The sequence below is a fragment of the Acanthochromis polyacanthus genome, chromosome 10 (genome assembly GCF_021347895.1).
Source record: "Acanthochromis polyacanthus isolate Apoly-LR-REF ecotype Palm Island chromosome 10, KAUST_Apoly_ChrSc, whole genome shotgun sequence".
Taxonomy (NCBI): domain Eukaryota; kingdom Metazoa; phylum Chordata; class Actinopteri; family Pomacentridae; genus Acanthochromis; species Acanthochromis polyacanthus.
In genome coordinates this window covers 15285585-15312480 of record NC_067122.1, presented here as the reverse complement: position 1 = coordinate 15312480, position 26896 = coordinate 15285585, and the positions used below count along the sequence as shown (strand labels likewise).

General features: G+C 40.3%; 1 protein-coding gene and 1 long non-coding RNA gene across 7 annotated transcripts in view; both read right to left on the bottom strand.

Annotated features, from left to right (window-relative positions):
- LOC110951698 (uncharacterized) overlaps positions 1–26896 on the bottom strand; it is a 94788-nt gene that overhangs the window by 5497 nt on the left and 62395 nt on the right. For 4 of the 6 annotated variants that reach the window (XR_007944881.1, XR_002595742.2, XR_002595741.2 and 1 more), the window contains 3 exons: positions 17198–17271; positions 15164–15304; positions 13543–13640 (listed from right to left, as the gene is read on the bottom strand). This is a non-coding gene — a long non-coding RNA (uncharacterized LOC110951698). Of the gene's footprint in view, positions 1–13542; positions 13641–15163; positions 15305–17193; positions 17272–26896 lie in introns of all 6 variants that reach the window. The other 2 variants (XR_002595744.2, XR_002595745.2) reach the window with 2 other exon arrangements.
- On the bottom strand, positions 20521–25438 carry zic6 (zic family member 6). Its single transcript, XM_022194889.2, has 2 exons — positions 23940–25438; positions 20521–22026 (listed from the first exon to the last, which is right to left on the bottom strand). Exons 1-2 carry the CDS (start codon positions 24895–24897, stop codon positions 21392–21394), a joined length of 1593 nt encoding a protein of 530 aa, XP_022050581.1. The 5' UTR covers positions 24898–25438; the 3' UTR covers positions 20521–21391.

The window sequence follows — 26896 nt, the reverse complement described above, 5'->3', positions numbered from 1 at the left end:
GTGTTCTATATATGTACAAATGCTGCTTTTCACACATTAAATTTAAGTAACTTTGCAGCATTGTTAACAAAACAAACATGCAAATTATGAAATATTAACCAATAAAATGCTGTATGAGATGCTGAATTATATGTTGCATTCCCTGCAGTGAGCTCTGTCTGACGGTAATAGCACCTTGAACACAACAGCATGTCTGATGCTGTGAAAAGGGGGATGAGTGAAGCAGGAGTAGGCGGCAAAAAAGCCCTCTAATTGACGGTGAGGAGACATTGCATGGAGAATGTGGGAAAAACAGCCACTGGTGTGAATAGAGATCAAATCCACAACCTGGATGTTAGCAGCATTGTGCTCCAACTAAACCAATGGGCCATTAGTCTGAAAGTCCACACAGAACAGACATGTGTTTGCAGGGCAGAGGGACTGTGACAGGCCTGAAGCCTGTATTTACCAAAAGTGTCAAATTGTATTCAAGCACAAAAAACCAAACAAAAATACATCGGTGCAGTGGGGCCTCTTGGCCGTCATGGGGCCCAATGCACACGAGTAGTCTGTGTGTAGCAACAAAACAGCTCTGGAAACCATTACACTTTGTGGAATACAATATGCTCATCACGGTTTTGAAAGTTCATTCTTGACCTCGGCAACAACGGCTTTCGAAAACCATCTTAACTCAAAGTGAACTTACTATATATGAACTCTAAATTCATGTATTTCACCTTATTTGTCTTTTGCTGCAGAAGATTGACTTTTATGTTCCTATTGTAAGACTCAGGTGTGTGTATTTCTATTTCTGGACTTCAGTATCAATAAATTTCAGAGGGAAATAGTGTACTTTTATATATCAACATTTTTTTATAGCTATAGTTACCAGTTATTACTTGATTATGATTAGACATATAAAATATACGATCTTATAAAATAATCAAATAAAATCATATCCATATCGACTATAACACTCAAGGGGCATGAAGAGAGCTGCTAAGCATATTGTACATATTAATGTATCGATATAAATGATAATTTACTAAGATACATGATCATATATGCAATAGCAAAAGGCTAAAATTCTCTACTTTTACTTCTGATACTACAATAAAGTCTTGCTGTACTTCTTTTTTAGCTCTTTGTGAGACTTTTTTCCTTTCACTTTTCTATGAATGTGACATGACAAATTAAACAGTCGGCTATTTACACATCCAGCAGTAAGGCATTTATTTGGAGTCACGGTTCTGGCTGCCAGGAAAATGTTCAATATTCACTTTCCTTTTCTGTTTGTGATCTCCACTGTGTTCTCCAACAACTCCTGAGGGAAATATCTGGCTCTTTAGCTGCTAAATTTTCCACTATGTTCACCTGATAGTTGCTAAGTGTGTCTGTCAGTCACTTGACGCAGTGCAGATAGTTTACAGTGGTGTTTTGTAGAGCTTTTTCACTGAAAACTGCTGCCTGTTTTGACCGAAACTGATGCTGTGATAGTGGTGAAAGTGAGACAAAACAGTACATTTATTGATCGGACAGCTAAACCTTGAGTTCACCTACAAAAGGTCTGTAATGCTGAAGGAAGCTATGAATTTCAATGATTATGCTCTGTAACTTCATTACTTGGAGTGACCATGTTAACACTTACAGACTGTTTTCACATTGGGGTATGATTCATTGTTGTTGCAAAATAGGTTGTGACCACTTTACATAAAAGATTTGAGTATTTCTTTCATCTGTGAATATGGAATCAACTCATCCTGAAAAACATACTGTACACCAGGTTACTGTGATTGGGAAATGTTTGGTTGTTCACTGCTGCCCTGTGCATGCTATTCCTGTAAAGGATTATTGTATTTCAAGGTCTAATAACAATCACTCGGACGTCAACAACACAAAAGTTTACAGGCCGAGGGGGAAGAATTTGGTGGGAAAGTGGTGGAAGATGTGAACTGAACACATATTGTAACTAGAATCACAGAACAAGGAAATACAAACCATGCTGACCTACGGACACATCAGCAGAACACATTTATTTCCAGGTCATGGCCTCAGAGTGAGAAAAAGGATAAAACACACTTTGATCTCCATTTTCTGGAGTGTGCAAGGTGTGCTTTTAGCTTTACAGAGGAGTCCGTTAGTCAAACAATGGGAGAGCATTAAAACATGCCAATATAGTAGTATTAGTCAACAGCCTCTGTCAATACACCCCACTGGGCTGCATGCCATCCGACAAACACAAGCAATTGCTTTAGAAGGCCTCGGCACTAGATAGAAACATCAATTACAGTAAATTACACCAAAACAGTGTGTAACACTTCAATTTGTTTAATCTCCCGAGCTGTCTGAGCCGTTTTGGATGAAAGCAGAGCAGAGCAGAGTAAGATAACATTCAACAGCCCTAAGATGCGTTCCTTGGTCATGTTTACGGATAGAATGAGAGAATTATTTATATTTTCATTCTTAGGACTTACTTCGAAAGCATTATCAAGCAGCCAGAAATGAGTGTTGAATATTTTTCCTGTGAGCAGCCTAGATATTTAATGTTAAATAGGAGCTCTCTGTGGCAGCCTTGTGACTTTCAAAATCCACATCAGCTCCGATGCATGCCCAGTTTTCATTCTGGCATTGGGACTTTTTTCATGATACAAATTGTGTTTTCAGTTTGGTCCAAGTTCAAAAAAAGCTAAAAAAAAAAAAAAAAAACACTTGGAAAGGCAGAGTTATGGATGCTTCATGTGTTCATCGAGGTTTTCACTTCAAAGTCCTGAGGCACCAGTTGATAAATTCTGCAGTAAGACTACTTTGAGACAGTGGAAACAAAGGATGAAATACTCCCTGGGTTTACTCTCTTGCTTTCCTGCATTGAAGAACCACAAAACGTTATCCTCCTAAAAGGTACCAACTATGCTCCAGAACAAAAACGTCCAATTTTAACTAAACAGTGCATCAATGACTTCCCTTGCTATGGTTGATTATCCAAGAGGGGTATTGGTTGCTGGGGACAGATGAAGATTTGGCTGTTTCAGTGAACATTTTGGGAGGGGGGTGGGGGTGCTGGAGTAAATGAAAGACAAATGTGAGTAGTGCCCACTCAGCTATTTTCCCAGTCAAGATCAAAGGCACGCCGGACTGGCCGCTCCACGGGAAACTTGAGATGGGTCCTGCCTTTGTTTGCTGTTGCTAGGAGACCTGCAGAAGGCTGAAAGTGTTTGCAGTGGGGTACAACATCAAAACCATTTCCAATATAAATTTTTAAGACAGCCATGTATTTGTGTCCTGGGCTTTCAATTTACTGAGCGCACTGAAAACACTAACAATGATGATTCTCCCCTCTGTTAGTCACGGGATAATGTTTGTTTTAAAAAAGAAAAGTAGTTACAGACAATTGTACATGTGCACACTTTGAAAGGGCACTTGTCAGCAGTGCGTGTACTATGCACAGAATCAGTACGCGAACATCGCCATGTTGTTGCACAAACTAAATGCACCAAAGAATACCTTATATTTGGATCGGTGCAGGATAACACAGATTGTAAAACTGCATACAGTGTACAAACACAACTTAAATATCATTTGATAAATTTATAAGCTTGGGTTTGGCTTCCCAACGAAGCCAATTATGATGCTGTTATCTATTAATGGGCCCCATGACAGTAAGGGTGGCTAGACATGTGTCACAGAGAGCTCATTACATATCATTAGTTCAACACTCCAATAATGTCTACACCTGCTGAGCAGAAGATAATGACTTGGCCCCCGATATTTGCAGGACTATTGTCTACTAAGCAAAGCACCACCAGGAGAATAGATCCACAGGCTTAGGAGCTGCATGAAAACTGATAAAGCTATATAATAATCCAAGGTACACACATTTTTTTTTTCATTTGGTGTAAGCTACAGTGAAAGTAGCATAGCAAAGAAGAAAGCAGCATTTGTGTGTGTGTGTGTGTGTGTGTGTGTGTTTTTTTTAGCAGAATTGGGGCATGAGGGCCAACTCATTAAATAAAGAAATCACGACGAGGCTCTAGTGAACCAACATTACTTCTTTCTGCACATATGCTGTTATATAATTCTGGAAGAAGATGAATATTACAAGATTTGCAATTATCTGTTTACCATTTCTGATGGGGGCTTACGTCCTAATAATAGAGTTGTGCTATTCCTGTAAACTTGATCACCGGAGTGGGCCTGGCTCACCCAAGTGTTACATAACCTTGTATGAATAAAATGACCTCAATCTTTAGTTTGTTGCTTATTTTGAGAGGAAACTCAACATTTTAATATTGTATATGGACTAAATCTTGCAGTTAGCAGTTAAATATACATGTGACAAAATGAAGTGTGAGTTGTAGTCGACTGGGAGTAGTTTATGGATCCATACATAGCTTTTGGAATCAGTCTTTGACTAACAGGACACAGAAAAACTGCAGCCGCCAAAAAAGTGACCTTCGTGTCTGGAACGATGAAAATTAGAATTGTGCTGTGTCTGCCTTGTGTTTTTACTACTTGAGCCAACTGGCACAGAGCTGGCGTCCTCTCCCCGGCTCCCAGTCTGCCGTGATGACAATGGCAACCAGCTACCGCATGGCATGTAAAAATGACAAAAATACCAGCAAGCCAAGGGACATTTGGAAGATCTGAAGATAATGCAACATAACTGATCAACCACCCTGTCAAGAGAATGTTTTCCCAGGCATTACTATTGCAAACAATTAAAAATTTCTAGGACATCAGCCTCTTCATCCATGTTTATAATACAGCATGCTCTGAATGGTTTAAAAGAGCCAATTTCTAGCTGGCAGAAGAAGAGGCAAAGAGGCTCCTTGAGTATTCAAAGTTTATATCCTCAGAAGGACAGAATTTCTTCAACCAACAAGAACCAAAAATGACCTACATTCAAGTGTGTCAGAACTTATTTGCCGTGTCCTGCCTCAGCCTGCTCCAGTCAGTATTATTGTGTGTGCGAGTTAGGCTTCAGAGAGCATGCAGGATACAGCAGGCAAACAGTGACAAGACAAAACAGATTCATCCTCCCAACGATTGTTTCAGCCTTTTAACAAAAAACGAGTCAAAGCTAACCCCGCTGTTATTGTGCTCGGATGGAAGAAAGAGTTGTCTTCTCTTGTCACTGCAACCAGGGATCCACCCCTACGTGACATCACAGCGAGCACACTGCTGCCAAATCTCGCATTAGCATCCTAAATTCACTTTAATTGGTGTGTGAATAGCTGCAGCATTAACTGAACATCATTTAGATTTATGGCTGAGCCCGAATTCGTTTTTGACTGAGAACAACTTTGTTCATTTGGCTGCCACCTGCTTCTCGCTCATGCAAATACTTCACTACAGTTATCAACACAGACTCAAAGTGGGTCTAATTTGTTTGCCAAATCTGTGGCTACATTCATGACTTAACTGCCAACAGGCTGCTGTTATGGAAGGATGAAAAACTGTTTGATTTGAGACTTTTTTTTGACTCTTTTACAACAGAATTTAAATCTGGAACTCGTCGTTCTTTTTTAGTGTCCTTTGTTGTAATACTGCAAATGTGCAAAATTGTAACTAATAAAGCGTCCATGAAAAAAATCTTGACTTATGTTGTCTTATAGAGCCATCAGATGGTTTTTTTCATATAGTTATAAGTATAAATAGTAAAAATATAACTCATGAGCTCTGGAGCCTGACCAAAACATCTAAAGACTGTTTAATCTGAATTTGTAGTTCAATTAGATTTGACTGTTAATTTCTGATCATATTTCCACTGAATATTCATCTCTACATCGTGAAGACAGCCTTTCACATTACTTACTTTCGATCAAGAGGTGGATATATAAAAGTTTCAACAAGAGCAACAACTTTCCTTTGTTTATTTGTGTGTCTGTGTGTGCACTAAAATCAACAGCAAGTTTGCAATGATAGAATCCACCCTGTGTTTGTTTTGTGCTCCCTCAAAGCCTCCGCAGGTCTGACAGATAAGTTCGCAAAGTAGCCAAGATGCTTCCCCAAACAGTTCACCTCTGTTTTGGTCGATGACTGCTGCCTGAACTCTGTACCCCCACTGAGACAATAAAACGGCTGGATGACTATAGGAGTAGCAGAAAGGCCAATAGTTTATAACTCAGGAGAGGCGAAACTATACAGCTTGTGAGAAGACAAAGATTTAGAACGGTGAGAGATTGGAATTCTCTCAGTTTGAGGTCAGAAGGCCACAGCTACCTTTTTTTCCAATTCCCTGAAGGCAAATGAGGAAAGCCTGGACACAAGCTGGAGCACACAGCTACATCCCTTCAGTCTGACACAAAGGAGAGGTGGCAGTGAATCACTGCAAGATCTCGTCACTCCAGTCAATAATTGCTTACTTGGTGTACTAGCTTTAATAAGGAGAGCATGACAGCCACTCTGGGGCATTCACTTTAATGCAGATTTTTACTACCTCGCTAATAGAACAAGTAATTTGAATTTCAGGAAGCACAGTTCACTCAATTTATCATAAATGTCTAGCAAAGCCCTAACAAACAGAAACTTAATTTGCTCTGTAAAGATTTAATTAAGACTTATATGATCTGACTGACATTCAGAGTATAAAGCATGCAAATGTAAAGAGGTCATTGATTGTATTTTCTCTTTTTTTCCTGCTAGTTCTTAATTTGAATTTAATCACAGAGAGATTAGAAAAATGCTCATTACACCTTCAGCCATATTCAGTCCATTCAAGTAAAACAATGATTCAGATTTCTATTTGTTTGAAGCACAAATCACAACATTAAAAATGGAAGTAGAGAAAAAAGAGATCTGATAGTTCTAAAGCAACTCTGTATAGTCCTTTAGTGGCAGTTTTAATGTGACATTAAAAAAAAAGAATCAAAAGCATTAAAGCCATATATTGCCCAATGCTTGGACGACATTTCCTAATGTCCCAAATGAATTAGTACAATAAGAAAACCTACTCAAGTATTTTAAGATTGAAAATGTCCCTCTGTTTATTTAACTCAAATAGCTTTTTTAAAATTAACATAAAACATGCAAGCTTAAATTGTAAATTGGTTAAAAGCAACCAAAACTTTCAAAAGCAAAGCAATATTATGTGAAAAGGGTACTTTAGAATACAGGGGCAGTTCTGAGTCTTGCTCTTTTCACACTAAGAAAGAACTGTTATTGGCGAGGATTTGCTGTGAGATTCCCCTTTCATTCTAACGGTATTAAAAAGAGAGAAAGACTGGGAGACAGAGGAGAGAGGCTGACGTCACAGTCCAAGAGTCACCCGCCGTGTGTTCGGCGTCTCCAAGTAAAGACTTATCTGCAAAGAAGTTTGGACGGACAATGTGGGTGGACAGGGCGTGAAACTACTATCATCATCAGTTCTGAATGAAAAAAAGAAAACATATCTTCCACAAAAAAGAAGGCTCATTCCAATTCAGCTGCGTTGTTAGGACAACGAGAACCATCCCTCAGATGATTAGTTCCACTTCAAAAGAATTTACTTTCCGCAGTGGAAACGTCCCCCTTTTGTGTCCTTACACAGGGTTTTCTCAGCCCAAAAGAAGAATCGTATGTTTAGTCAGCCTGTTTATTATTCCTTCTGTTCACACTACAATTGTATTAAATAAATAGAGTACTACTAACAAAGGCCTATTAGCCCATAAACATGTCCTGGTACACACAAAAAAGACTAAATCACAGTCTCAGCACAGGAATTAAGATACTCTGGTAAAGGCAGAAACTACACTGCTCCAGACATGGTGCCAACTCAGAATGCCTTGTCACTGACATCATGAAACATGCATGTTGTGTTGCACGTATTTTGTGAGGATTTGTTATGTGGTTCCATCTCAATTTTGAGAGACGCCGCCCCTTGCAAAACGGCGCTAGTCGCTGGCAATGCTGTGAAGCAGTGGTGTGCAGTAGATTTTCTGGCGCACGTTTTCAGAAGGATGAATGGATTTTGCCTGTTTAGTTGTAATATTAAGCACAACCAGTACCAGCATCAGACAGGCTTGTTGTAAAAGTAGTCATTTTTTAATAAAAATTCTAATAAGTTGCTCAATTTTAATTTGAAAACTTGTCCAATTTCCCACCACATTGTAAGTGATACATCTAATGCTCAAAAATGGGCTAAAATTAAAAATGATGAGCAGGCACTCAAGAGCCTGCAACAAAAAAAGGTAATTACAGGTAATAATTAAGTAATGTTGGGCACAAATTACATTCAGCTTAATGTGATTATTAATGTGTGGTTAAAGCAGCACATCAAAGAGTTACAGCAGTTAGCTTTAACGTTAACTCCGACTTCCATGAGATTTACAGACACAATTTGAATGCAAAAAAGGCTCAGCTGAAGTTCTGCCGGTTGTTCAGATAAACAGACATCTTGCCTGAGTCAAAATCCCAAAAGGGGCGGAGAAAAACACAGTGAACACACCTAAATGCAGATGAATGGAATAAGGATGAAAAGTTTTTTTTTTCTTGACGCAGCCGGCAACTGGCAGCTGTGACATTTTGGTACTTTTATTGGATTTTTCTTTTTTTTTAATGTGAAGTTTATTTCTGAAGTTGAAACCCCAAATCAGCCTGGAATAGAAATGTCTGAAGGCCTTTAGGCAGCATGCAAACAGTCGACTAACAATAAGTGAAGCTTCGCTCTTGGAACAAATAATTTCTTTGTACAAGGAAACCTAACAATGAGAAGCAGAGTTATTGTTTCATTTATTATTTGCGGGTTTCAGTTAAACTTATGTTTACTTCTTACCATCTGTGTCTTGTTTACTTAAAATTCAACAGTAAATTCCTGGTTGATTTGAACAATGTGTCACTGCTGCAGTCATTTCAGTCCACTGCTGCACTGTATTTGATGACTGTATATGAATTTGGACTGGAGCTGTGTCTGGTGTGGCTCAGGAGTACCCATCCCTCCTTGCATGATCAGCGATGAGCCTGCTTGTGACCTACAGTATATTAATATGCTCAGCAGAAAGAGGCACAAGACACGCCAGAAGCAGCCCTTTAATGTTGGCAACTGTCAAAGCTTTGATTTCTGATTGATGAGTAAGGTCGGTGCAATAACAGAACGGCACTGACGGTCATCTCGCCCCCTTTTCACAACAGGAAACATATCCTTCAACAATGCAATGCAGCCCTGCTCCTCAGACTCCAACAGCTAGCACATCATCCGGCTCGTCTGGCCACAAAATGAGTGTCCCATGGCCCACAAATGTAATGAAAATAATCATAGATCTAACATATATTGATTGAACAAGTGTGGAGGCTAACGAGTAGGCAGAGAGACACTGAGAAGAGGTGCCACTTATCTCTCATCAGATCTCTGAGAAATGAGGACTTCTCATTAAACCTGGGTTGTATATTATTTAAAAAATAATTTTGAATACTGAGCAATGTATATTCGGTTGCATGTTTATCAGTCACATTGAGCTGACTTATTTTAAACTGCTACCACAGACAACATTCTACCTTCAAGGAGGTTATAATGGTCAATGTTTTGAGAGAAATGATTCAATATTTATGGTACTTTGAGAGGCGGTGGTGCTGTTGAGCTGTATTGAATTATACTGAAAAGAACATTTCACCCATCACATTTATATCAAGGAAGGTGAGCTAAATCTTAGGAACACCACTCAGTGTAAGGCGGCAGTTTTACACCACCACAAACTACAGCTTCCGCACTGACCATATAGTCACATTGGTAGCATTTTATGTCTCCTGTTTAGAATTCATAGGCAGCAGGTACACATGCAATAAATTCTGATTACCACGATGTAATGTAGTTGCTAGCAGATAGAAGTGTTTATTGATGTATTTGCCAACAGGCTCCCATAAGTGGCGGCTCAGAAAAACCACAGAATGACTGACAGTGTAATGACACACAGTTGTAAGGACGACTACTGTCTTTATGAGAAGTTATGACTGCAGCAAATAGTGTACGCAAACTACTGTTTTCTTCCTTTATCTGCTTACAGTGTTATTGTGTTATCACCAATTTATTATATGTCTCTATTGTGTAAAAATGGTAATAGATGGACTTTGATTCTTTTGAAGGGAGGATGTATGGGCTGCTCATTCACAGTCAGAGTGTTACCTACAGTACATGCTCATCAGAAAGGACTGCCTGAGGGTAAAGCAGTGATGATATTCTAAATATAGCATACTCTTAAACTGGTATAGATGTTTTTTAGGTGTTACTCTTTAAGGAGACTACACGTTTTCCTGTTGACCTCCTTCCATAGCAGTACACTGCTTTGCCTCCGTGCTGTTCCTCCTGTCTGCTTGTCCAAACTGTGTGCCGACTGATGTACTGTAGGTAATACACCGACTATGAATAAGCACCTCATACAAATCCTCACTTCAAAGACAGGAAAGTTTTACTATTGCATTAGTTTTGCCTGCTGGGTTTTAGCTAGATGTACCCAATAAACTGGCAACTAAGTGAGTATAACTTTAATGGGAACATATTGTGCTTTTCCTTACTTTCTGTCATTTACATAATATAATAGTAGATGTTCATAATAAATGTTGCCAAAGTTTCAAATAATGAGGTAAACATATGTTAAAGCAATCCCAGTGAGACAAAAGCACAGGCTTCAGACGGCTCTAAACACTAGGTGGGTTTCCAGTGTTTTGTTTTCTACTTTATTCTTAATATGGTCGTCTGGTCCAGACACAGCACGCCCACAAACTGCAGTCTTCTTGGTGAATATATCTGCACTTTCTTGCAAAATACCTAGGTGGTATTACAGCTATTTAATATTCATGTATTGTAATGTACAGTGCAGACAGCTGATGGTGCAGAGGAATACTATAAAGATGTTTGGTGATATCAGAATAACATTTTAGTAGCGAGGCTAGTTTGGTATGTCCTGACTGCAGACGTTTTGAATTCAGTCTGCATTTTAGCCAACATTTTTAAGATTATTTTTTTGTATTTCCTATAATGACACTGGAGAGGGAATAAGTGAGCAAAGAGATTAACTTTGGAGGCATTTGCTTCTTCTCCTGTTTAATGCACCTTAACCGCTGAGGACGCCCATACAGAAAGTATTTATACACACTTCTGATGGAAATATTAAATCCAATTCAATTCAATTTTATATACATAGCGTCAATTACAGGTCAAATTGTCTCAAGACGCTTTACAGAACCCATGTGCCAGAACCCCCACCATTGTGTTACACAATAAGTGTAATGGGCAAACTATAGAGAGCCCTGCTATAACTGTTCTTGCTGGGGATTGATGTGTCCAAAATATATGTACAGATTGATTTGAGAAGCTGCCATTTCCAATCAAGAACAAAAAATGATGTCACTTAGTGTACTTATAGTTTGCTTTTGGAACCTCCACACCAGCACGAAGACAGGGGGGACCTCACAAGCACTGACTACTGCTTGCTAGGTTTCCGGAAGTTGGCCAATCAGGGGAAGAAAAGAAAAAAAAAAAAGGGGGCTTTTAGGGAGTTGGGCTTGAAAGAGCCTGGAGCTAATAGTTCCAGTTTCACACAGAAGCTTAACTGAGGCGTTGAATAACAGGCAGTATGACATGAATCAGGATTTCTTTTTAAACTGTGAATCATGCAAAGCTCCTTTAGCGAAGTCCCAGAATAAAATATAGAGCTGGAAATTAGCATAATAGATCTTCGTTAAAATCTAAAAAAGTAAGCCTACTTGTGGATTTGACCCTCTGCCCTCTATAGTCTCATTATATAACATAACCAAAGGGCAAACCATCTCCACAATTAACAGGAATACACACTTTATGAAGTTCATCTGTACAATCTAACGCAATCAAACAAATCACTGCAGGGATTCAATATACTGCATGATGCCTGTAAAAGTGAATGAGATTATATTTATTACTCTTAAGAACAAGAACAAGGGTAAAAATGAAGAAAATACTGAGGTATGGTTAAATGCATTATTATTATGATTATCATTTTAACCTTTTTTTTAACAAATGAGGATCAGCTGAGGAGGGAAAAAAGGCTTAATTCAACTGCAACTAATTGCTCCTTTCATCTACCCAATTAAAAGCAGAATTTTAATCCAAGTAGTTTATTTCTTGTTTTGATTGCTCATCATGTGCCACAGCATTTTAATCAGGACAAAAATGTAAGTATTGAATATTAATTCCGCACTGAGGAATGAGCTGTTATTTACACCGGTGATTGTCATCACTCTCTCCCTGCACAGGACTCCTCTTGGGCCAAGCCTGCAATGACTGGGCTTAATTAACAACCACACCTGAGGATGTGCTGACAACGCTAGCCGCTAACTGCTAACATTTTCAATCCTTGCCCACTCAGGTGTGTATGTGTGAGAGGGTGTGAGGAGGTTGTTAAAATGGTGCTGAGGATCAATAGAATGTTGTTGTTAGCGAGAGACCTTTCAAGGGAAACATCAGCAAGGTGGCATCACAAGTTGTCATGTGTGATGTTTGTGAAATGTATCTGGAATGTCTCTGCCTTCAGCTGCCTGTATAAACAGTCGACAGCGACAGCTCAGCTCCCTCACGTTCTCTGGGATAAAACAGCGTGGTTGCATGAGGTAATCTCACCCTTACCCAAATGAGATGGTAATGCCTTCACTCAGGGAATTCAGCAACACACAGTCGTACCTAGATGGAGGCTGCGCACCTCAAATGGGACTAATAATAGAGCCTCCGTTCTCTTAACTCGGAATCTATATTATACACTTCAAAAATGAGATCAACTATATGGGTCAGTGGGATTTCTGTGAAAAAAAAAACACAGAAAGGAGAAACCAAAAGAAAAAATATGCTCTGCTGACAACAGATCTGAGGAATGCAGCAGCTAATAAGAAAATTATTTGGGCAGAGTAACAGCTCAGAACTTTAATTAACAGAGCTGGTTTTAACTGATTGAAAGGGAATACATGTCCACACTCGTGTGAGTGTGAGCCTAATTATTTTCTACTCCTTGATTGTCTAAATAGGCTTTATAAATAAAAGCACAAGTGACTTGAAATGTTCAAAGGAAATTATTTTAGAAATGGGAATGATCAAAGAGCAGCCCTCCGTCACTTCTGTGATCTGTGAGCTAGAATACACGAGGACTTCAGTCCTGCACGCTGCTGTGGCCTAGGTTTCATTTTAACTTAGGAAGAGACACACACACATATACACACACACTACGACTCCACCCACAACATCTGGCTTTTACAGAGAACAATAAAAGATATTTATTAGCCTCATCTTTGCTTAGCGAGTCCTGCATAAATTATGAAATGAGATGACATGATGTGAGATAAGATGATGTGATATGATATGATGGGTTTACAATATGTGATAAAAGTAAAGACTATTCTATAATAGAGATGATTAATAAAATCTAAGCGGATAATTAAACCAGCCACTTTGCGCTGCCCCTCTCAGTTTGTTTAATATGTGTGTATTACCCACAGTCTATGCTGGCTCTTGATCTGTTTACAATGTTTTGTATGTAATTTGCTGGTATCTTTACTTAATGTTTTGATAAAAGGAAGTCAATATACAACATTTCAAAACACATGCAGAAGAAAGCACAGTTCGGTACTTACAGTAGAGCTGTGAGGTAATAAGCAGGAGAGGTGGTGATATCTCTGTTGTTCTTTCTTCGGCTCCTCAGGCATTATTTGTGGCCCCTCCATGGTATGTTCTGAATCGAGTTAATGGTACAGAGCATAGTTAATGATGTATTTGATCGAGTGTTGTTAATAGCAGTCAAATACAGTGCATGCATAGCTTTTGTGATTCACTCTAGCTTCCTTTTTTTGCTGCCGTTCAAAGTTTCAAATACTCTACAGTTTCACAAAACACAGGCATCACAACTTCTACAGCAAATCATTTTTCTTCAGTTCCACACACAACTGTTTTCACAAGTCAGATTTAGTTTGGGTATTATTAACCTGATGTGCATTAATGTGGGTTTGGGATTGTGTATTTGTTATGTGGAAGGCACTGTATTTCCATGGGAATATGCTCTTTTTGCTGCAGATATTTTTTCCTGAGACTTACCCCAGTTACACGGATGGATTGCATAATTCTGTCAATTACATAACTGAAGGAACGCTATGGCATTCACAACTGCATCAGAACACATACTGTAAGATACTTGAGATGAAGCTGAGGACAAGTGCTAATTACCTCAGCTATATCCCACTTTAATAATGGACATGAAGGAACTATGTGACACTCTTGTTGCATAGGAGGTGGATTTTTGATCCCTCGCCTCTCCCAGATACCTTGAAAACAGGATTAGTCCCTGCAGACTGAAATAAATGCCATCAGTTCTGCCTTGTTCTTTTTGAAAGTCATCTGTCGATAGGTGCAAACTTCACAAGCTTGAGTCAGCAGTGACACCGCTGCAGCACTGATCCTGGAACAAAAATTACCGCAGCAGTTTTTGATGTTAAATGTGCACAAGTGCTTTAGCACACACCTATGTGGACACGCGCACACACAATGTATACCTAATTACCACATCACAGTATACATCCAATACAACACTAAGCTGTCTTATTGATTATCAAAAAGATAAAGGGACAATCTATCACTTTCCCTTTGCCACTCTTAAATCCATTACCTGGGCTCCTCAAAGCTGCACTAGTGGATAATTACTCTCTCTCATACCCCATGTGCTCCCTTTAGAAAGTGGCTCCTGATAAACTATTTCCATCAATAGTTTTTTTCTTCAGAAGGACCTAAATGACTCTGTTCTGCTGGGATTATTTTATTGATGACTGTGAATAAATAAAGCGCCAACACGTTACCCTGCATTTCTTCCTGTTGCCTCATGTTGGTGCTTCTGTCTATTTCATGCTCTTTAGGGTCAACACCACACCAAATCACATTTGTCCCCTCCATTAATGTCACAGCGTTAGTGCAACATATCATCACAGCGTAAAGCTTGGTCTAACTGTAATTGAAAAGGCCCAAGGGGAATTCCTGGGTTGTGTGTGGGGCCCTGTTCCCCACCAATCCATCATTGTAGAGCTGGGCCCTGGGGTGATCTTCTAACGCCGAAGGTTAACAGCGAGACTGCCATACATGCACCCTCACTTACAGCCTTCAGTAATGTGACTGGTCGGACCTCTGCTACTACTGCAAAAAACACTGGGTATCGGTGGAAAAATACACACAGCACCATGTCCAGTACATATTAATTTGAAGGCCACATACCAGCGAGTGCAAGCATGAGCATGTGAACACATCCATGTTCAGCGAATGGATGGACTTCAATAGGGATGTGATCAGAAACAGAATCCTTCCTTCAGATGTCGAGTTCACAGGCTTGATTACGCAGCCGCCTTGCAATGCATACTGCAACAGATAAAATTAAACACTCACGATTACTCACTGCTTTGAAATACCCTGGACAGTGATCAATGTGATCCCTTTTTAAGTTCAACCTCAAACAGAGATTTGAGAAATTGTACAAAACAAAAATGCGCATCTCACAACAGAACTGAATTGTTTCTAATGAAAGGTGATAGTTTTGAGAGACGGCAAAGACAACAGGCATTTAGGATCCCTTTGCACGTTTTTTTTGTAAAATCTAAGGCAATGTGCTCTTTAGGAGTCATGATCAAAGCCTTTTTAACATTTGCTAACAAACACTTCAAATGCATTCTGTAAAATGTGAATCATTATGCAGAGGCTCTAAAATGTAACTGATAATTTCTCAAAGACCATGCACGACTGTTCAGAAAGACCGATGAAGACAGAGGCATCAGTTCTTGCTCCAATGTGCACATTTGAGCATATTCATATGGTTCTTCACATGCATGAAAGCTACCAGCTGCCCTTGCCAGCGAGTGGAGGACATTAAGGCTCAGACTGGTTGATCTCTGATGACAAGGGTCTGGAGGAGGGATTAGAAGCAAGGGGACCAAAGTTATGGTCATTCCCTTAAAAGGATGGCAGTGCATCTCATAGGCCTGGAGCTTGCAGGAGTTGAAAGATCTTCAAAGGTCTGCTCACCCCACACAACCTACTCTAACTCCCCCAAAAAAACCTTGAAAGTATGAATTTTGAAAGATATGGACTTGTAAAATATTATTTATTTTCCTTTTGCATTGCGACGTGCCACAATAAATGCTGCAGGCCATAACGAAAAAACTTTCGCTCTTAGTTTGTTGTTTATTTTTTTTGGGTGAAATAATCATTTTTTTACTCATATGGTTACCTCCTGAGCTTACCAGCTCATGGGAGACCACAAAAGTATCCCAAAAAACTGGCTCATCAGAAGCTGTCAAAATATCTGTTATGTAAGCCATGGTTAATAAATGAAAAGGAAAAAAAAAAGACATCTTTTTAAGAACCATCCACAGGGGTAAATTGCAATGCATCAAAAGATAAATATGCATTAGATATGAGCATAGGCGGGGCTTTTCTCTTTCCTGCTGTACATTGGCTGCTCAGCCATACTCCTGTTAGTTATACCACATTTGGTAAATTCTGTAACAATAGTCAGAGAGCTGAGTATTTTAGGGGCTTAAGTTGACAGTGGAGCAACCACTGGGAAGAATGACAAGGAGCCCACTTTAATAAGCTTGGGTACAGGCTGGACTACACAGGGGGTTGGCACCGCTGAAATCAGAAAACTGCAGTGCAGATGAAGATGATAGAGAAATCTAAAGGATCGGTCTGATTAAATTGTAAGAGCACAGCATCGGGACGCTACATTTCTACTCACCATTTTGCAGTTGGTAAACACACTAAACATCTGCATATAATTGTAATGATTGCATTGTATTACATAAGAGCCCTGCTTCTGATGTGTGTGTTTTATAAGCTTATTAATTGTCAAGCTGTCAAATTAACACAGGCTTAGACATGAAACAGATTACCTTCCTAATGTTCTCAGATAGGACATGAGCTACACATTCATTTCGCTTCACTATTTCATCTATTTGACAGTTGTATAATATGTAGTTCAATCTTTTACTTGGGAATCAATCTTTGTTCGTTGTCACAACTGACTTCATTATGCATCGTTAGCATCACTGATGCCTGAATGCCAAACCTCTCTGTAGCAACCATTCTTCAACTAGAGAGGAAATACGCAAAAAAATAATAATAAGGCAGCTGCATCCAGTTTACCATGTGGTGCCACAATTTTACATGGAGAGAGGGGCACAGCACAGAAAAAAGCAAGATATACGAGTCAAGTTCCATGCATATCTGGGGAGGAATGTGGCGGAGGATACCTACTTACGATGGAACCACACTGGCAGAGATTAGGGGGCCATCATGAAGGAGCCATAGTGGGTGAAGATAGCCAGGAGCTGCAGGGATAGAGATAGATGAGATGGAGGAACAAGAGGATCTAGTTTTTTATTTTTTTAAAAAAAGGATGGGGCGCAGAGGGGTGGATGAAAAGAAAGCAAGTTGAGGTGCAACAGCACCACTGGCTTGACCTAGAGAGGATGGGGAAAAAGCCAGAGATCCAATTAAAAACACACTTGGTCAGTCAGAGTCAACGCCGACACAGCCTCTCCAACCACACTTGGGAAAGTATGGGAGTCGCGCAGTGTAAGTTACGCAAGATGTCATATATGGTTATGATGATCCATAAAAACCTGGTGTGACAAAGCAGCCCACCCCCTGGTTCACAGCTGGAGCTCAGCCCAAGCATGGCACAACAGCAGCACGGGGGGGGGGGGGGGGGGGGGGGGGGGGGATGATGATAATTCAGGAGATCTCAAGGTGAAAAGGATTTATTTACATTAAATTGATGTATATCCTGTCCAAAATGGCGCCTGCGCTTGTTGCTAGGCAGAGAACGCAAAAGTAAAGATGGCGGTGGACAAGTGGCAAACTGGGAAGCGGAGGTCTAATCAGTTGTGATTACTGGAGGGGAAAGGGTGCGGCAGGGTTCAGTGTTTATGCAATATTGCCACGCCTTCGTCAGGATATACGACAAAATGCTTAAGTGTGAGAAATTCACTGTTTTAGGCTGTTGCCTTTTGGCTTCGTGCATGTCCTCGCACAGCGGAAGAAGTGTATTTGCTTATACAAATACAGAGGCTTCTTTGAGCTGAAAATCATGTTTGATCACCTCTATTATGTTTTCTGTTGAGAGATGTATTATTTTTAGAAACAGAGGAGAAAAGGGCAGAATGTGACAGTGCATACAACAGTTGGGGTTTAGAAGAAGAGCTCTAAGACTGAAACACAGAATCTCTTCAGACTGCTTTAAAAACACTGATTCTACAGTAACACCGAACACATTTGATGCAAGCTATTGATAAGGTTGCAATACAAGAGAAAGTGACCTCATAAATTTCAGCCATCAAATCATTAAAGCACACTGATCAAAGCCAGCAGAGTTTGCCTCAATTTGCTTGAAGAAAGAAGCACTTCACAATTTAAATATTTTACATCAACCACTTGAAATGATCTTGGTACATATCGTACTTACCATGACAACTTTGACTTCATGAATATCATTTTTACCAGCCTAAGTGGCACTGATGCAGTCATGCCAATTCACATTAGCAAAAACAAAAAGCTGATTTACACGGTTCAAACTGATGCTGCCTTTTTGAAACTGAATTTCAGAAACGTGTGGATGGTTTTCACAGGGGCTCTTGATGGCGAGTTAAAAAAAAAAAAATTATCTGTGGTCAGACTCAAGAGGGATTCACAAAATGCACCATCAAAAATATCATCCGACTCTCCCAAATGATGTATCCCCATGAGGATCCTGTGCACCATACGCTGGAACCAGCGCACAGAATTCATAAACAAATTCATCACAGATTGCAAGCATCACCATTTTCAGAACAATTATATTGCATGCGTGCACAATGAGCGCGCTTACTTTGTGCATTTCGCTCATGAAATATGGGAACGTTGAAACAGATCTGTCATTTTTAAAAAGGTTTTTTACAAGCATATGCTGCTTCTACGCTGCCGTACACACAACATCTAAAAAACAGCGACATAACCAAACTTATCGGCGCTTTTAAATAACCTAAAGTGTGGTCAATCGAAAGGAAAACAGCATCTAATGCAGTCTCGAGTCATTTACCCCATGAATCTCTGTGGCAATAGCTGCTCCTCCTTGAAATCCTCTTGCTGGAATAAAGAATATAAATACGGTAAAGCTGGTTAGCTGTCAGATCAACATAAGCATTTATTTCAAAGAAATGTAAAATTAGTGCACCTTTGACCTCATTTCCATATATGTGTGAAGCAGGCGGGTATATATAATGGCACTCAACATCCATATATGTAATAGTATAAAATGCTGACATCCAAACTGGTACTAAGAATAAATCTACTCTAATTCAAAGGGCATTTTTTTTTATTTTATTCATTATTACTGTGACCCATCTGACCTCTACTCTAATCAAGCTGTTGCAGCACTTTTCTGAACAGGTCAGTGACGTACACTCACTGTGTACATCATCTTTAGTTACACACCATTAACTGTACTTCAACCTGGTCACTCATTTTCCAATCACTCTCTCTTTTGAGCGGGTAATGTTGTTAGAGAGAGGTCTAATTTCCAGCACAGGAAACGGGCAGCGTACACTATAAAGAATGAGCTGCAAATCAGACAATAACTCACTGAAGATGAGTTTATCCTCTGCATCGAGATAAGCAGCGAAACTGTATTTGAGCTCCGCAGAGAAAAAGACAGGCTTCGAGGAGAAATCCCCACAGCTTATTCCTGTAAAATAATGAGGCGTTGGTTGAAATTTACATTCCAGAAGGTATGAAAAGCAAGCACACATAGACAAATGTGTCAGTGAAGCTGGAGATGAAGTGAGTCACAACATTTAGAGCAATGTGTACATCTGAAAGAGAAAACATCCCTTTTAACTAGCTATAAAAAAACAACTTTTTAAACTTTTCAACATGTGCCTTTCAGAAGACATGTAATAAGCAGCAAAATATCTGAATTCAGACTGAAAATCTTCCTGAAGTAAATTGTTTTGTTTGTTCTATGAGCACAATAAAGACAGGCACAATAGTTTAGTTCTTATTATTTGAACATGGCAATGCTTTAAGGCAGTGTGGCTCATTTTTGGGTTTGCAGCTTCTTGACCTTTATGGTGAAGTGAGACAGAAAGACAGACAGGAACCAAATACAAATATAAAAACTGATTGATGTGATAGAAAAATTAGGAACTTGGGGATGAGGTACAAACAAATGAGAGGACACCAGTGAAGGAAAACATGCGCTTGACTTTGCGCAGTCGAGAAAATTAAAAGCAGAGGAGGTAATTGTTGTTCCTTTCTTTTAAATTTTTGCTTTTCGTGTAACACTTAACAGTTTTTTAAAATTTATTTTTGTTTACCTCAGTCAAATAAGTTTGATATCACGGAACACAGCTTTTGAAGGTCTGCGCAAGAACACAGTGCGTCCGAGCGGCAGGCCTGGATTAGTTTGCGCAAAAACTCAAATCTGCAAAATGCGGTGCGGACTGCAGGATTTTCATTTTTTTTTTTTTTTTTAAAGAGGAAGAACAGAGTTTGGGTTCATGCTGAAAATGCATCGATTGGGTTTAAGCACACACGCCTGATCAAAGAGAATATAGACACTTTAATAAAATATAGGATACATAATTAATTATACAGTAGGCATATGTACAGTAGAACTGTATGCTAATTAAACGTTTTAACAGTAACACGAACACTGTGGTTTATATTCACACTGGTCTTACGTCGCACAGAAAAGTGAAATATACATATAATACAAAGTACGAATGTGGAATGAAAAAGGGGCGAATAAAGTGGAAGTTAATCAAGAGCAGGAAAAAAAAAGAAACTGAGCCTCACGGTATATTAATTACAGACAAATCATGCTCCAGGCCCATCACGCAGTTTTGTTAGATCTCAAAATTTTTACTTGAGGAAAGATCTTTCAGATATTTATTTCATCTTGCGACATACATAAGTCATGAATAATATTTCTATTCATCCCGACATACATTACACCTAGTTTACATTCAACAAAGACCCCTACAGTCAGGGCTACATTCAGCAAGACGTTTCCTTTCCAGCAATAGATTCTAAGTTCAGAAGAGTTAACACGCAGATTTTTAAAAAAAATCCTTTGTCTTTTTTTTGTCTCACTTAAGATAGATATCTTTAATAATTATGCAACACGGCGCACAATTATGCATAAACACTTTGTAACTGTTCCTATAAGCCATTATGGGGCGATGTAAAGGCTACAGGCCAAACCCAACCAAACAAGGCCTCACAACAACAAATAAAGCTCGCCACATTTCGCAATGCAAGATTAAATACGATGACTGAGGACGTCTCACAAAATATTGGATACAACATTCACAAAAGTACACGGAATAATAGAGATACAGAAGCAAGTTTTAGGCTACAACATGAAAAAAAACGAGGCCCAGATATTGTCAGATGTGTGCCAACAAGAACTCAGAGAGACGGGATGTTATTGCATTGCTTTGGTGGGAAAGAGTCCACGCCGCTGTGGCATGTGTACCATCCATTGACAATACTTTTCTGAAAGGGAGAGGAGGAGAAAGTCCTTGAGCTCTGGGCAAAAGTGTGACCTGTCTGGCCGCAGGGGTACTGGGAGGACTGGGACCTGTAGCTGCCTCTCTGCAGCAACAAAGGGTCCAAGAGGGGCTGTGACCTGTGCGTGGAGTAGTCCAAACTGCTGTCAAACGTGTGATGGAAACGTGACCTCGGGGTCGACTCGTCTCGACTCTCTGGGGACAGGGTTACATCTTGAGTGGAGGTGGGCGGATGAGGGGGGCTGATCTGGGTTCCATCCGTGACTCGGGCTGACCTGCCCTCCGTGATGTGACCCCCGTCACCGGGACGCGCGTCGCCGCCGCCGCAGCCGCCTTTGGCGACGTGGGCCTTGTTGCAGTGGAGCTTCATATGCTTTCGCAGGGAGCTCGGGTGGGTGTAGCACTTGTCGCAACCCCTGACCTTGCACATGTAGGGTTTATCACTGGAGTGCACATGAGAATGCTTCTTTCTGTCGCTGCTGTTCGCAAACCTCCGGTTGCAGCCGTCGAACTCGCATTTAAAAGGTTTCTCACCTAAACGTACAAAAAGAGAAATGACGGCGTGTTACGAAAATGCTTGGAGGCCCGTGCATGCTCTGCCTAGTCATGTGAACTAATATAAATGTAGCCTAAGTCAAAAGGGTGATCTCCATATCGCCATACCACATGCAAGGTGACCCTAAAGTGAAAAATACACACCAAGGTTCCACTGATCCCTGTGAAGCTGATCCTACAGTCAGCTACTCTGCAAACACAGATCCGCTTAGCAGGTCATATCAACCCTGGGCACAAATATCTAAGGAGGAAAATTGCTACTAATCTGAAAAGAAAAACAACTTGTACTGACTCATTCAAACGCAGCTACAACTAGTTAGTGAAACTTCGGTGCGGCCCAGATTTGCAACAAGTGCAGCAGCTTATCAGCGGACTGAATCAACAAGGAGGGCTGCGGTTAAACATGCATTAGATTAACCCGCCACAGCAATTGCAAAAGATTTGTTTAAATTCAGTTATCGCGCATAGAATGAATTATAGCTATCAAGATGCTAATTGATCTGCTTGCTCCAAATTGCCTACAGCTGCGCGCTCCTGCCTCTCCTGCCGCACACACTGAGGCATCCGGAAAAAGCTGGACTCATAAATAACACTTGAACGGTGTCTGTTAAATCATCATTTTTGTATTATTGCGTGCTAATGGATGTGTTTGTTTTGGAATTTCAAAAAAGGGAAAAAAAATGCTAGTAAGCAAAGGCTAGCTTGATTATCTGCAACTGCGTAATGGTTACACAAATGCCATAAAGTGGCTCTTTTCTTTTACTACTAAAACAATTAACATGAGAAGCAGGAAAAAAAACAAATATGTTTCTGTTAAGTTTTTTTTCCCCAATACGTCAAATATTAATTTAAATGCCAATATTTCATTGCGATAACCTATATTGGCACACGTTGTACTAGCTACAATTCCTTAAATGTGTAAAACAATAAGAATAGTAATAATAAAGGGGGGGATAAAAAAATAAAGCTGCATCATAACTCCTTTAAATAAAATATATCTGTGTGCTCTTATTTGTTGTGTAACCAAAACAAAGTCACGTTGCAATGTGATATGCATTATGACATAATTTCACAGTGACGAGTGGGAGGCCTGTCAGAGTGATGGAAGTAAAAGGAGGACGAGGCAATAAATAAATCATCCTATTTCTGAAATATGACTCACTTGGAGCATATCCACTGAGGTCATCCCTTCACTCACCTTTCATTATAGATATATATATTTCTTTATATTTCCGACTACATGAGTGCTGCTGCCTCCCTGTGTGCTGTGCTCTGCTAGTCTTCCTGAGATCAGTCCCTGGGAGGCAGAGGCAGCGTAACGGCTACGTCACAACTCTCCGGTGTCCCTGCATTTATTTAATAATTTCACTGAATGAGGTGGGAGAGGCACCCAAACCACCAGGCCTGCTGACTGTACTCGTTTGCAGCTGTCTTGCTACTTCTATTTCTGCGGCTCCTGCATGGAGAAGGAGAACGAGGAGGGGGGGGGGAGCTCCACGTTTGTTTTTCTTTTTTGTGCTACAAAAAACGGGCAATATAACGGAGACGGGCCAGAAGCAGCACGGAAAGACTTTCAGCAACAACAAAAAACAAAAACACACTTTTGTCAGCGTGCAGGCCTAAATAACAACAACAACAACAAAACTAATACTAATATTAATAATAACAATAATACTATCACGGCAGAATTAGACAACAATTAAATATTTTAATATATATATATCTATGTTCACAGTAGTAAATATTGCAAACCTATTTTTATTTATCAATGAGCTTGTGAAGCTTAAAAAATGCTGGCCACATTTAAATATTATTTTCCAACTATCAACATCATTATTACTGTTACTATTATTACTGGTAAATTCTGCATTGTATTATGGGTATTAACTAACCTGTGTGAGTCCTCTTGTGGATCTTTAGATTTTCTGATCTTGCAAAAACTTTCTCACAGCCGTGAAATGGGCAGGGAAAGGGCTTTTCCCCTGTGTGGACTCTGACGTGGTTCACCAGCTTGTATTTGGCTTTGAAAGGCTTCCTGTCTCTCGCACAATTCTCCCAGTGACACACATATTCAGAGTGCTCGGGTCCTCCGACATGCTCCACTGTCACATGGGTGACAAGTTCATACATGGTCCCGAAGGCTCTGGAGCAAGGCAGCTTCCCAGCCCCCTCTTGGCCGTCACTCCACTTGCACACCAGCTCATGCTTCACTGTTTGCTTAGAGCACCTGAGGAAAGCGTCGCCTCCTCCACGCTGAATCGCCATGTTCAGGGGTTTGTACAGACCCAGGAACTGTGTGACAAGCTGCTGGCTGTTTCCCTTGGGGCTGATGGCTTGGCCATAGGGGTGAGTCCGGGTGAGGAGGTCGCCAGGTAGACCCAGCATCATCTGGCTGCCGAGCTCTCGGGACGCGTCGGTGGAGGCGTGGGCCTGCTCCTGATAACTCGTGAAAAAAGTATGGCTTCTGTTGTCTCTGCAGCCAGGAAAGTCACGATACCTTCCAATCCCGCCATGTTGGTTAGCTCTTGATGCCAGTTGATCAGTGACGGGTGGCATGCCGGCTCCAGAAAGATTGGCTCCAATGATAATGCCCCTAGGGCTGTGCTCTAAACGGTGACTGGGGTATCCAGAGTCTGAAAAATTGGGAACCGAATGGTCAACATATGCACTGGACCTCGTCTCAGGGTAGTCTCGCAAATTGTGCGAGGGGCAGAGTTTTAAGGAACTGCCAGTGGGGTGTCCCATGTGCTCTCCTGCCAAAGGTGGCAGCACCACGCTGGGTTCAGTATTGCTCTCCCCGGGGTTGACGCAAGAGAGAGGGCAGCCACTAAACCTCGAAAGGCTTGTCATGTTTTGTTGTGAGTTTGGCTATGAGTTTGCAAAATCAAACCAATTCAGCACTCTGGATACACCGAGAAATTCTGTTTCCCATTTTCCTTGTTGTATATCATCTGCATGTGAAATTCTTGGCCGTGAACTTCGCAGAAGTAGGAACCAGACTCAATTTCGTTAAAGTTGGTGTGAGTCCCATGCCGTTCACTTTGCCCTCTTGATTTGTGGCAATAACCGTGGTAGTAAAAATGCTTCGAAACAGGCCATGGTGCAATATAAAAGCACAGCAGGCAAACCTGCTTTTAAAAAGGGAGCTTTGGGATTGGTTGGAATGCGCCGTGATTGACAGGCGCTGGGTTTGTTTTAAAAGGGACACGCAGGCGTTCACTGCACGACTCCGTTTTCAAATATCGCAGAGAAAATGCTTTGAAATGTGCCGCGATACTCCCAATATTGCTGCCTCTTTAACTTCAGGCGCCTTCTCATAAGACCCCTTCTCTAAAATCTCTGCATAGGGGAACAAAATGTACAAGTTAATGCCTAATACTGATCATGTGGTAGAAGTCAAGTGATTAAAGGCAGACATGAGCAAAACACAACACAATCGCAGTCTGTAGCCCTCCGTCTTTTATTTCACTGCAATCTGGCCAAAGCAAATGTCCTGCTCCTGGCTTGCAGGAATAATAGAGAGACCGGTCCCTGCGTGTCCAGGCCAATTATTGTCAAGACTCGCATTTTGAGAAGAATGCCACGTTTGAAAACTGTGAAAAGTCACAGAAAACTAATTTTAACAATTAAATCAGTGATTTAAAATATGAATAAATACTAACAACGCCTTTGCAATTTATTAATCTGCATGAGCACAAAGTTTAAAGCACATTTTTGATGTAATATTCAGGTTACTGAGCTTTCATGGAGTATTGCGTCACATTCGTATTTGCTGCATTTTTTATAACTATTCAGTTATTTGTTGGCTTCGTGTCCTCAGAAAAAAAATAAAACTTTGATACAGCAACAAGTAGTCCTACACGGAGAGGATGTGGGAATTTCATAATCAGCTCATCAGGGGAATTAAACTTAGACATTTTCCAGCAGAACAAAACAGGATGTACTATTTTACCTTTGAGCCAAATGTTAAAGACTTCTATACATAAAGCCTTTCTCATTAAGCCTAATAAATTAATGATTCTCAAAAGTGCCCCGTGCGTCTTGCACGGTGGCACGAATGGAAAAAAAATAAAAAATAATAAAATAATTGGTTACGTAAAATGTAAATTATGAAACGTGACGAGCAGTGGATGGGCTTCACTGTTCCTGGGAAACTCTGATAAACTTTTTTTTTTTTTTTACTTTGGGGTGCTGTGAGGACAGCAGCTTCCAGCTCTGGCTGCAGCAATGATTTCTGCAAGTCTCCTCGCTCTCTTTGACTTGGCTCTGCCTCCATCAACGCACTTTTCTCTCTCTCTCTCGTTACCTTGACCAGTTCAGCCAAATTCTTTTATCTGCTACTTTTATTTTAAATCTACAAGGTGTCTCGTAGCCTCCGGAATGCAGCTTATAGGTTTAAGGTGAAAACTCCCTCCCCTTTATTTCCAAAGACTGTAGCTGACAGAATTTTAAACCTTTTCCATAAAAAAAAAAATGTAATGCTGACGTCAGCTGCAGTGGGTCCTGGGCAGAGACAAAGCAAAGGGGCCCACTTGACATTAAGTGCTGCAAAATAGTAGACAGGCCCAGAACTGGCCTAATTCCGTCATGATTGTAATGGACGCTCATGTTTGTCAACCTTTAACCTGATGCATTTCCGAAAATGATTGAGGGTTGAAGGCCAATAAACCGAAAGTTTCCAATCCGTCATTCAGACAGCATAAAGGAGAGACAGAGCTGCGCCCCATATGATCCCAGGTCCTTATTTACAGCCAAAAAAAGGCAAAACAAAAAAGAAGAATAGAAGTGCTGCACCTTCAATAACAAAGTGTGCATTATAGGCTCATTTGATAGCTGCAAATTACATTGT